The 12638-nt window shown below is 37.0% G+C and overlaps 1 protein-coding gene and 1 pseudogene across 1 annotated transcript; one reads left to right on the top strand and one right to left on the bottom strand.

Annotated features, from left to right (window-relative positions):
* Nucleotides 1-424: 424 nt before the first annotated feature.
* Nucleotides 425-2552, top strand: LOC133703255 (wings apart-like protein 2). The gene is made up of 5 exons (XM_062127716.1): nucleotides 425-565; nucleotides 693-886; nucleotides 1624-1799; nucleotides 1996-2092; nucleotides 2172-2552. The coding sequence occupies exons 3-5, from the start codon at nucleotides 1665-1667 to the stop codon at nucleotides 2336-2338; spliced, it is 399 nt and encodes a 132-aa protein (XP_061983700.1). The 5' UTR covers nucleotides 425-565; nucleotides 693-886; nucleotides 1624-1664; the 3' UTR covers nucleotides 2339-2552.
* A 6047-nt stretch (nucleotides 2553-8599) lies between these two features.
* On the bottom strand, nucleotides 8600-9798 carry LOC133703938 (cytosolic sulfotransferase 17-like; annotated as a pseudogene).
* Between the last annotated feature and the right edge of the window lie 2840 nt (nucleotides 9799-12638).

The following is a 12638-nucleotide window of genomic DNA, read 5'->3' as shown; positions in this document are numbered from 1 at the left end:
GATGATTGTTTCAGAATCCATTTTGTGTTTTTTTGGTTGTGTTTGTGGTTTGATTTGGTTTGTGTTTTTGTTTCTCTCAACTCACAAGTCCCTCAAGATAAACTATTGCTCTGATACCAATTTGTTGGTTATAATTCTTTTGTTGCAGAACACAAGTGCATGCAAAACAGACGTAAAGAAGAGTTTGTAGAAGAATAATATTATTGATCTCAGAATTCTCTTTAAATAGAGTTAGAGTTTTACTTGAAAACAAAGACAATTTAAAATTCAAAAACATTGCATAACAACAGATCAGATATGATCAGTAATTTATTCCTAAAATCTTGGTCTTCAGCAGAGATCTTCATTGACGAAATACATGCAACAGCAACAGCACAGCTTCCTAGTCTTCTGCAGCTTTCTAAGACATTTCATCAACAGTCAGGAAGAATCAAGTAATGGTGAAAATGGCCTACACAAATCAAGTAACAGGGAACATCATCATTCACAGAAAAGCTCTTATTGCAATGTTCGTTATGAAGAACATTCCAGCCTTTTGGCAGACTGTCTTCTCACTGCTATCAAGGTATTCCTCTGAACCATCTTGAGGAATTTCTTCCACGTTCCATTCCTTCTTTTCTTCTGTCAAAGTAAGAGAAGGTTGCTGCATATGCCCTTTTTTTGCCTTTGTAGTCAGAATCTATTCTTGGCAGGTTCTAATGAATTTAACAAATGACAATCCTATTGGCTGTCAACAAATTGCTGCTTGTGGAGGACTGAGGACTATGTCTTCATTGATTGCATCGAAAATCAGAATGATATTCATCTTACTGATCAAGAGTTGGATTTGCTTGTTGCTATATTGGGCCTACTTGTGAACTTGGTAGAAAAGGATGGGGAATAACAGGTCAATTTTACTTGCCCTATAATCACTGCTCTAACGCATATATTGTTTACTTGCAATTGGTGGATGGCACAGTGAAATGCTTCTTTGTTCTTTAGTGCTATTATGAATTTAACCTATTGAAACTTGATTTATTATCCTCGCGGTGTTGCTTTAAACCTGCTGAAGCTTTCCTTCATGTTAACTATTATCTTTGTAAGTATGATACGAGTAGATTTATACATCCTAGGAATATCTGAAAATTTGATTTTAGATGGCTACTGCATGTATTGGATTGAACTTGTATTGGTGTTGCTTTCTGACCATCCTTTGGAAGTGTCACTTGTGCTTGTATTTAAGCAACAACAATTCCTCAAACCAACTTTCTCCTTGTATTACCTATATTCCTTGTGCTATTGACTGATGACATTCAAATTTCTGTGAAATTTGCAATTCTTTATTTTTCATGTTAGATGAGAAGATGTTCTTATTTTGAACACTCCAATAATCTCTATTCAGATTTGCATTTGATGAATTTTAGCAATTGCCCTTCATTTTATGGACTGGCTCAACCCCACTTGGATACCTTTCTGATGATTAGATCTCTCAATTTAGTAGCAGTCTGCTCATTAGGGTTTCCTTCTTTTGATCTTGACGGAGGCATATGGTTCATGTTTCTTTATATATTCATAATTTTCTGGTGGAAAAAGTTAGAGTGATGTTTATTGCCTAACAAAATTTATGGTTAAGGTCGATTGCAGATCAAGGCTTGCTGCAACCAAGGTGAGAAAAAGTTAGAGTGATGTTTATTTCGCTGTCTAGCTCAGAAGGGTCAGAAGATGAGAGTCGCAAGGATGTAATTCCACTACTGTGCTCCATCTTTCTAGCCAACCAAGGTGCAGGTGATGCAGCTGGTGAAGGAAACATCGTGTCTTGGGTGAGTAACCTGCTTAATGTTTAGGAATTTTATTAAATGCAATTTGTTTACACATGTATGTGGAGATGCATGCAAATAATAGAGTAATATTGAATGTTTATACTTATTCATTTTCCTAATATTGTAAGATTCAATTTGAATAAATTGAATTGTAATTTATGTTTCCAAAATTTTCATGTTATTGGGAATTGTACAGAATGACGAGGCAGCTGTATTACAAGGAGAGAAGGAAGCAGAGAAGATGATTGTTGAGCTTATTCAGCACTGCTACTTGGATTCCTATCAACTGAAAGGTTTGCTGTGTTCCATCCTTTTGTTCTTGCACATTCTTTTTGGTCCGATGTTTCTCAAATTGTCCTTGTTCAATGACAGCAAGAGCATACATGATTCCATTGCTATCCTTGTTCCTGTGTTGGAGAGATTTGTGGTATGTTTTGTTCTCTTCTTTTTTGGCCTACGGTACATCAAGGCATGAGATTAGTTGCAACTTTGAAATCCATGTCCTCTCTGCATCAACATTCTTTGTTTCTTCTTTTTGAAAAGAAGCATTGCATTATATAAAAAATGGATCATTGAACACGATATCACCAGAGACTCATAAAGCTGTGAGCGAAGTGATCGAATTATGTAGAATCCGATGAAATACTTTCTTTTCTGGTTACTCATGTAGATGTGAGCAATGTGATTGAATCATGTAGAGCATGATGAAAAGTTCCAGAAATGCCAAGCTTTGTACAGCCTTTTTTTCTTTCAGGTCAAAGATATCAAATCTTTCTGAAAATAACCTGGAAAACTCAAAGCATGATTATGTTTTAAACCCAATATTTTGAAAGAAGACATACAGAAAAATTGAAGATGAAATCAAAATGCCTTCTCTATTTTTTTTTAAAAAGGAAACATTTTCAATGTTCAAATCAATGTAGTGAGTTATAAAAGATATCAACAGAGGCATTCAACAAAGTGATTAACACCAAAAGATACGAAGAAGAGATATACCAAAAGAAAGGGGCATAAAAGAAGTATATCAAAAGAAAGGGATATAAAATAAGGAAAAATCTAGTTTGCATTGACAAAGTAGTGAATAAGATTGAGATAGAGTGGTATTCAGCCAGATAAGTGGTATACTAGGGGTTATTTTGTTTTACTTTTACTTTTTTTTTCTTTTACTCTTCACAAATTATAAGGAGAGAAAAAAAAATTGATACCAGAAACACATTAAAACTATGATAATAACACCAGTACTAGTACCATTACAAGATGAATCTAACAATATCAAAAAAAATCACAAACAGTGAACAACATTTAAAAACTTAGCTTCCTATGTTATAAGCTCTAATTTTCCTCTTTGTTTTTCTCCTAGTTAAGAGTTCAAGGTCAGTTTTCTAGAGAGATATTTGAGTGACTTTTTTTTTAGTTCATACATATTATTTAAAAATGCATCGTGGTGAATGGCACAAATCTACTTGATGAATTGTCTGTTGAATATTAAACTCAATCTAGATGGTCAAGGCAACCACCAGCTGCCACCGACCAGCCGCCACCGACCAGCCGCCAGCCACCAGCCGCAGCCGCCAGCCGCCTTCACACCACCGTCCACAGCCGCCTTCACACTTAGAAAGGTTGAATTATCTTGTTTTTGAATTCGTGTATAAATAGCAAGCTGAGCTTATGCTATTAGGTGTGGGAGAGTAGAGAGAATAGAGAGACACTAGAGAGAAAGAGAGGGTGTGTATTTGTAAGTTTATTTTGTGTTTGTTAAGCTTGTGTTCTTGTAATAAAACTTTGTGTTTTATCCCCTCTGAGTGTTTCAAAGCCACCACCAGTGGTTCCTCCCACCAACAATTGGTATCAGAGCCCCGTTCGTCAGAAAACAGAAGTATTTTCTGGGATAGCCGAATTTTCAAAGTTGTCAAAAACAAGTTTTGATCATTCCACCGTGTAGAGCTCATCCATACGAACTCACTGCCGCAAAAATCAGCTCAATCGGACACCGGGGTGATCCACACGCGCCTCCTGAAATTCTGGTAACTGTAGCCCAGTCGCACCCACGCGCGCCAGAGGAAGAAGACGAGTGACGTCCACGCGCGCCATATTTGAGCCGTTTAAGCCGCGCCGCGCCAAGCCGCGCCAAGCCTCAAGCCGAGCCTCCAGCCGAGCCGAAGAATATTCCCGAGAATATTCCCTTTTCAAGCCGAGCCGCTAAGCCGAGCCACTATTAGCCGAAGCCGAGCCGATAGAATATTCCACAGAATATTCCCGGTTCAACCCAGCGAACCGCCCGCCGTACAGAATTGTTTTTTGGACCGGTTCACCCATTTTCTGACCCGATTTCTACAAAGTCAGACCGGTTCCCGACTATTTCGACCATTCCGGATCGATCTACATTGTCCGTTTTGCCAAATTCAACTCCCAGAAGGAGATATAGTCATTAAAAGAGCAAAATGACTACAGAAAGTACACAAACACTCATCCCGAAGCTGACCAAAGACAACTATGATAGTTGGTGCATCAGATTAAAGGCATTCCTTGGTTCACAAGAGTGTTTGGAGATTGTACACTATGGTTATGATGAACCAGAGTCCAAAGAAGAAGAAGATGCTTTACAAGAGGCACAGAAGCAAGCCCTGAAAGTCAACAGAAAGAAGGACAACAAAGCAAAGACCATCATCTACCAAGGTCTTGATGAAGATACATTCGAGATCATAGCTTCCGCTGAAACATCACATGACATATGGGAGGCTCTCCAACAAAAGTACAAAGGTGCTGACAGAATCAAAAAGATTCGTCTTCAATCTTTGCGAGGTGAATTTGAATTATTGCAGATGAAGTCCTCGGAGTCTATTTCTGATTATCACACAAGAATTATGGTGATAGTCAATCAGATGAGGAGAAATGGAGAAGCCATCGTTGATTCTCGAATTACTGAGAAAATTTTGAGATCCCTAGATCCAAAATTTGATTTTGTTGTTGTCGCTATTGAAGAGTCCAAGGAAGTGGACAAGTTGACAGTGGATGAACTTATGAGTTCTTTGCAAGCTCATGAGCAGAAGATTGTAAAGCGAAATGGAGATAAGGCCATTGAGCATGCCTTACAAGCAAAGCTGTCTCTCAAGGACAGATATGAGCAAGGGGAGACCTCAACAAGTGCTCAAGCAGGAAGTCAACAATCCAGAGGAGGATTCCAGAGATTCCAAGGAAGAGGTTCTTGGAATACAAGCTTCAGAGGAAGAGGTGGCAGAAATACCACCAGAGGAGGCCAAAGACAACAAGCATTCACTCCTAGAGGAAGAGGAGGCGGTTACAATAACCGTGATAAGAGAAATATCCAGTGTTATAGGTGCAATCAATTTGGGCACTATAGCACTGAATGTCAAAGGAAAGCTCCGTTGGAGATACGTGAGCAAGCCAACTATGCAGAGAAGGATGACAGAGAAGAAGCTGCATTTCTTGTCCAACAAGAACTTAGCGAGAAACAGGAGAATATATGGTATCTAGATACTGGAGCCAGCAATCACATGTGTGACTACCGAGAGTTATTTGGTGATCTAGATGAGACCAAGCAAGGTCTAGTTACTTTTGGAGATACCTCAAAGGTTCCATTCAAAGGTAAAGGCAGCATCCCAATCAAGTTGAAGAACGGCGATTCCAGCCACATCGCCAATGTCTATTATGTCCCAGCCATAAAGCAGAACCTGATCAGCTTAGGTCAACTTATGGAGAGAGGTTATACTTTTTACTCGAAGAATTGTCATCTGGCAATTAGAGACAACAATGGGAGATTAATGGCCTATGTGAAAATGTCCAAGAATAGGATGTTTCCTTTGAACATCCAGTATGATGCAGCAAGATGTTTGAGTGCCATCACCAACAGTGAAGAATGGTTGTGGCACCTGAGGCTTGGACATCTGAATTTCACAAGTCTGAAGATGCTAGCAAGCAAGAAGATGGTCAAAGGTTTGCCCCACATTGATCATCCAGATGAAGTCTGTGAGAGTTGTGTCCTCAGCAAACATCACAGATCCAGTTTTGCCAAAGAAGTCAACTGGAGAGCAAAGAGGCCACTGGAGTTAGTGCACACAGATGTGTGTGGCCCAATAACGCCTATGTCGACTGGACAAAATAGGTACTTCCTCACGTTTATTGATGATTTTAGTAGAAAGACGTGGATATACTTTCTGAAGAGGAAGTCAGAAGTATTCAATTGTTTTAAAGATTTTAAAGCAATTGTGGAGAAGCAAAGTGGCTACATGATCAGAACCGTGAGATCTGATCAAGGTGGAGAATATACAGCAAATGACTTTGAAGCCTATTGTACACAACAAGGCATGAGACATCAGACAACACCTGCGTATACACCACAGCTGAATGGTGTAGCTGAAAGGAAGAATCGCACGATTCTTGATATGGCAAGAAGTCTGCTCAAAGCAAAGAAGTTGCCCAAGCAATACTGGGCTGAAGCTGTATCATGTGCAGTGTATCTACTGAATCGCTGCCCAACCAGAAGTTTGCAAGGAGTCATTCCAGAAGAAGCATGGAGTGGTCACAAACCAAGTGTTACTCATCTACGAGTCTTTGGTTGTGTGGCATATGCAAAGATCCCAGATGCAAGAAGGAGAAAGCTTGATGATAAAAGCGAGAAATGCATCTTTGTCGGATATGGTGAAAGAAGGATGGGATACAAGCTGTATAATCCCATCACGAAGAAGGTGATTATGAGTAGAGATGTTATCTTTGAAGAAGATAAATCTTGGGAATGGAATGATGATAAAGAAGCAGGCAAATGGATCAACATTGATTTGATCCTTGAAGGTGAAGAAGTACCAACAGTACTTGTCGAAGAACCGATTGTGCCAGCAGCTGAACCACAAAGTCCAGTGATTATGCCAGCAGCTGAACCACAAAGTCCGGTACACAGATTCCCTGTATTCAACAGGAGGAACACACCAGGAGCATCATCATCAACACCAGCAGCAACATCCTCATCGTTAGAAGGACCAATAAGGATGAGAAATCTTGACGAGTTGTACGATGCCACGCAAGTCATCGAAGATACAACTCTATTTTGTTTCTTTGCAGATAATGACCCACTTAGCTTCAACAAAGCTATCACAGAAGAGAAGATAGAAGCAATGGATGAAGAAATGCATGTCATTGAAAAGAATGATACCTGGAAGCTGACTTATCCACCAGAAAGCAAGAAAGCAATAGGTGTCAAAGGGGTCTATAAGATAAAGAAGAATGTAAAAGAAAAGGTGCAAAAAGACAAAGCCATTGAAGAGGGAAACATTTATCAGAATGAAGTTCATGCTTAGCATGACATCCCTCGATTGAGTTTAAAGGGGAGATTTGTTGAATATTAAACTCAATCTAGATGGTCAAGGAAGGCAACCACCAGCTGCCACCGACCAGCCGCCAGCCGCCTTCACACCACCGTCCACAGCCGCCTTCACACTTAGAAAGGTTGAATTATCTTGTTTTTGAATTCGTGTATAAATAGCAAGCTGAGCTTATGCTATTAGGTGTGGGAGAGTAGAGAGAATAGAGAGAAACACTAGAGAGAAAGAGAGGGTGTGTATTGTTAAGCTTGTTGTAAGTTTATTTTGTGTTTTGTAAGCTTGTGTTCTTGAAATAAAACTTTGTGTTTTATCCTCTCTGAGTGTTTCAAAACCACCACCAGTGGTTCCTCCCACCAACATTGTCGATGGAGTATGGTCTGCTTCATTGGTTATAATGGGGTCGGGTCCTGATGATCTTTCGCCAGTTGGTCAGAGCTTGTATGATCTATTGCAGGGGCAGTGTCCATTCGCTGTTTACTGGCGGATCATAATTCATTTGATTTGTTGCTTGTTGAGATGTAGTTGGTAGCATGGGGGTTTTTGGTCAAGGTTAGTTTCTGCACTTCTATATTCAGACAAAAGATCCATCAACTCATTTAGTTAACGTCGGACTTTTCTGTTTGATGCCATTGCCGGAGAATATCTTCTCTTAAAGAGTTTGTGTTTTCTCATTCTCTGCAGAGACCAGACTGCGAGTTAGAAAAACATTAGACAATGGCTGGAAAAACAAAATAAGAAATAAAATGAAGCAAACCAAGGAACGATGCCCTGAAAGGTGTTGAGTTTACTAATGCCTTTTTCATTCCCTGCAACTCACTTTCTGTCATTTTTTTTCCTGTAATCAATTTGCGCATCCAAGGTATAAATTAAGCCATGCTTCTTTAATTTTCCAACAAAATCTCCGGTATAAATCATGCCATCCCTCCACATATCGGTTCCAAAAGATTTGTTTGAAGGAAGAAGAATTGTGATCTGAGCCTAGTAGGGGTGGGGGGAAATCATTCTGACTGCTCAAATTATTCTGCTGCTAGTGCATAAAAACTGCTTTCAGATCTCTATGTGCCTCTCTTGCACATGAAGCCGGAAACTGGGCTTATTTTAGTAGTGGAAAACACGAGTTCTCGTACAGATCTTGATCTTTATTTTAACCAATTACAAGGCATTTCGAGATCCTTTCAGCAGATGTGCCGCCTACGTTCATTTGATCTGCAATTCAACAATCTTAATGGATGGTTGTCTCTGTTGGTCTTTGCTCCGCCCTCATGTATGGTTGTCTTGGTTCTTTGAAAACATGTATAGCTGTGAAGAAAACGCACTGCAATTTCTGTGAAGAAAACACTCTAATATTATATATTAGAGTAAATTTATTTCATATCACACTGATTAATGGAATGCATACACTTGTGTTAATTAAAAAGAAAAAATGAATCCCATTTTGAATTCTTACAAACAAGCAAGGAAATTAATGAAAGTCACAAACACAGATTCACAAAAGAATATTGCTTATTGACATGGATGATTCACAAAATGTGAATACTTGCTAGGAAATACAAGAGAGGAACTGGAAGGCATTTATTGGAATACATGGTTGCTGTTTCACGAGATGTTGATAACAGCTTTTGATGAACCCACTAAGCCAATAATCATAAGCAAACGGGGCCCAGGCACAGTCACCTGGGCAGCTTCAAGCCTGAACCCTTGAGCTTCTGCTCCATTATGTCATCTAGACGTGCTCCCATTTCAGGTGTCAAGTGATTTGCCCAGTCGCCTATCTCACCTTTCCTGAAGTATACACTATTTGGAATAGGAATTGATATGTCTAGAAGGCACTTCCCATTTTTATTCACCTCCAAGTTGCTCAACTTCTCAAAACTACACATGCTTATTATCTTTTGCACCTCCCCTCCCTCCTCTTCCTCTAAGGTGAAAGAGCCCATGAACTCAGCTAATTTCTTAACATGAGCAGCGGTGTCTTTCTTCATTTCCTCGTATGTCAAGAACAGTATCTTCTCGGGGAACTCCAAGCTTGCTCTCCAATACCCTAAAACATGGTCCCAGTATGGTCCATAATTTGCAATTCCATTGCAGAACAGCTCAAAAGCCTCTTCCAGAGGAAGATGCTCAACATTTTTCGACCTTTGCAGCTTGGCATGAAAGTACCACAAAGAAACAAAAGCATCCTTTGCGTCCCTGCAAATGTAAATAATCTTGCAACTAGAAGAAATGATAGATTTAGGTAAACAACTGCAAGGAACATGAGTAGATAGCAGCGGAATTGCCAAGTCCCGATTACTTGGGTTTTGAGCAAGGTTATATTTCAAAAAAGGAACACAGTCATGTGGCGTCTTGGTAAGTAAAGGGCTAGTTGTTGAACCACTTAATTAAACGGTATCGTGTAAGAATAGCAAAAGTGAGGGCCTTAAGCCAAGTTGTGCTAGTTTTTGGAAAACTGGCGACAAATATATCAGTGCATTGAGGATTGAAGTGCTCTTCAACAGACATGAGCCCTTCCAGCCTTGGTACAGTTAATAATCATATGATCCATTCAAGCCTTTAACTTTTGGAAAGGTGGACATCACTTCATTGTAATTTTTAGCTTCAGTTTTCCTCTCAGCACTTTCACCAAAAATCAAGACTTGGGAGGAAGGCAAAGAGGATTCCATGAATGTAAAAAAAGAAAAAATAAAGTAGAATGAAAGGCCATGGCAGCTATTTGTAGCGAGCTGAGAGTTTAATTCTTGGCACTATCAACGATTCCCATTCTAGAACGTGATGTCTCAGATTACAAATACTTGGTCACCGTCGTCCAAAGGTATCTGTACTGTTTGCCCTACTTTTCTGACATTTTCTTTCACATTGTTACGCTGCCCCAAATTCTAATAATTAAATTAAGTCAAAATTTACACTATTTTAGTATTCTTTGGCTGAAACAGTTAGATTTTATTTCATATTAATATATGTTAATATCATATTATTATTTAATATTGGTTATTTTAACACTTTGTTTAGAAATATATTAAAATATTACCATATCAAAACCATATTTGTTTTCAATATTACCATATCAAAACCATCTAAATAATAATAATAATAATTAAAAGCAAAGATCAGCTATATAGGCCAATTGATATATATTGGTATTGAAATTGTGAGACCAATTGCGAGAGAGAGAGAGAGAGAGAGAGAGAGAGAATGCAATCTCGCATTTTCTAATCGTTTTAATGTAACTCACAGAAAAGACTTAATTTAGAAATTTAGGGCACCAAAACAAATGAAATATATTTTTTTATTTATATTAATTTTGGATTTAAAATTTTGTATAGAAAAATAATTTATATTTAATTAAAACTTACCGAACTAATAAAATCAATCTATTATTAGGATTTTTAAATAATAAAATACAAATTAAATTGAAATTTCTAATATAAATATAAAAACATCCAAATAGGTAAATAAAGACGATCTCATAATAATTTTAAGTTTTTAAGGTCTTCCCGATCTTCAAAGATCTTGAAATTTTAATTTGTAGTAAACAAAATCTTAGAATTATTTATTAAAATTTTAATTTGATATAATGATTGGATAAAACAAATATTTTTTATTTTATTATAATACATCTTTGTACTTTTCACAACCTAAAAAAGTCTGAAGACGAAATAATACAACAAATATTACTGTACCAATAATAATCATGGTGAAAATGCTCTACGTAATGTCTGGAATTATTGATATGTGGTCGCCACCATCTAGTTTTTTTATTCTTTTTTTTTCACATTATTATAGCACCTTGAATTATAATGTTGAATTAAATCAAGTTTTACACTAATTTAATATTCTTGACCATTTGGCCGCTGATGCGAATAGATTTTATTTCATATTATATGAGATATCAAATCTTTCTGAAAAGAACCTGGAAAACTCAAAGCATGCATGATTGTGTTTTAAAAACCCTATATTTTGAAAGAAGAAGACATCTATATAGAAAAATTGAAGATGAAATCAAAATGCCTTCTCCATTTTTTTTTAAAAGGAAACATTTTCAATGTTCAAAACAATGTAGTGAGTTATAAAAGATATCAACAGAGGCCCATAATTAAAACTCTCAATATTTTGATTGAAATAAGAGAAGACAAAAACTTCGTTAGCATCCAACGCAAGACCAATATATTTTTTTTTTGTTCAAAACTAGCTAGTTCGATGTTTGTGCAAGATCCCATAAATAATGAGAGATGTCGTTTTGGAAGAGTAATTTCAAACTCCAAAGATATAACCCGCCCAGGTCTCAAAAAGATGGTCGTGACAAGTACCAATAAAAAGGTAATACTCATTACAATAAATTTCCTCTTACTCAATGCTCTGAAAAATATACTTTTATTTTTTTAATTAGCTTCAGTGTTCAGACAATTTTTGTGTTTCTTAACTAATTTTACGAGCCTTAAAATTAGTGATTATATAAGCTTCCTGTGACCCTGATGTTTGTTAAATTTAAACTGGTGACCTTTAGAGCGCAAACTCAAGGTTTGACCAATTAAAATATACTCCTCAGGGTTAAAAAAATATATACCTTTTAATCCTTAAGAATGTAGCTCAACTGATCAAGTTTTGAATTTGTTATTTAGAGGTTACCAGTTCGAGTTTTACAAATCTTAGGATCATTGAAAATTTACATAATTTTTAATTTTAGACTCGTATAATTAATTAAGATGGATGAAAGCTAGATTGGATATCTATATTTAAGATGCATGCAAGTCAAACATGTGCCGCTGCCCAGAGTGACCCAGCAACGATTTATGAGGGTTAATGGTGCACCATAGACTTTGGGAGGCACGCACACAAAATAGGTCCCCTTAAAACTGTCTGAAGACCTTTATTGTTTGAAACATGGAAAATGGTTTTCTAACTATTCTTAACTGGTAAACTTCCTTTCTAATAAACAATAGATAAAAGCATGTTTGGCCTAGTGTGCTTATGAACAAAGCACTTTGGATCGATTATTTTAGGAAATGAGCATGGTTGGGTTGTTTTTTAAAATGTTTTTTACTTGGAAATACATTAAAATAATATTTTTTTTATTTTTTAAGAATTATTTTTGATATCAACGTATGAAAATGATGAACACTAAAAAAATATTAATTTAAAATAAAAAAAAATTAAATTTTTTTAAATATATTTTTGAAACGAAAAACAAACAGTGTTTTGAAAGGCGGGGAAGATCCGTTTCTTGTTTTTTCTATGAATTTAGAGAAAAAAAAATCATAAACTGCTCATTTGCAGCCACTTACTCTGTTTATATAGCTCAGGGAGTGCGCAATCACGTCTCTATTGGTTTTGCTTTTCAAGGCTCAGAGAAGAGCCTAATCTAAATGGCTTCCAAATCCTTTCCCATGATCATGATTCCGCTTAATTAAGGTAAAAGATGAGAAGGTAAATTTTCAATTAGGTACTTCTACTTGGTGGAAAAAATTAAACAGGAAATTAAACAGTTTTAATTCCTATTTTTTTG

This window comes from Populus nigra, chromosome 9 (genome assembly GCF_951802175.1).
Source record: "Populus nigra chromosome 9, ddPopNigr1.1, whole genome shotgun sequence".
Lineage (NCBI taxonomy): Eukaryota > Viridiplantae > Streptophyta > Magnoliopsida > Malpighiales > Salicaceae > Populus > Populus nigra.
The sequence above is the reverse complement of the archived record's forward strand: the minus strand, read 5'-3'. Positions and strand labels throughout refer to the sequence as shown.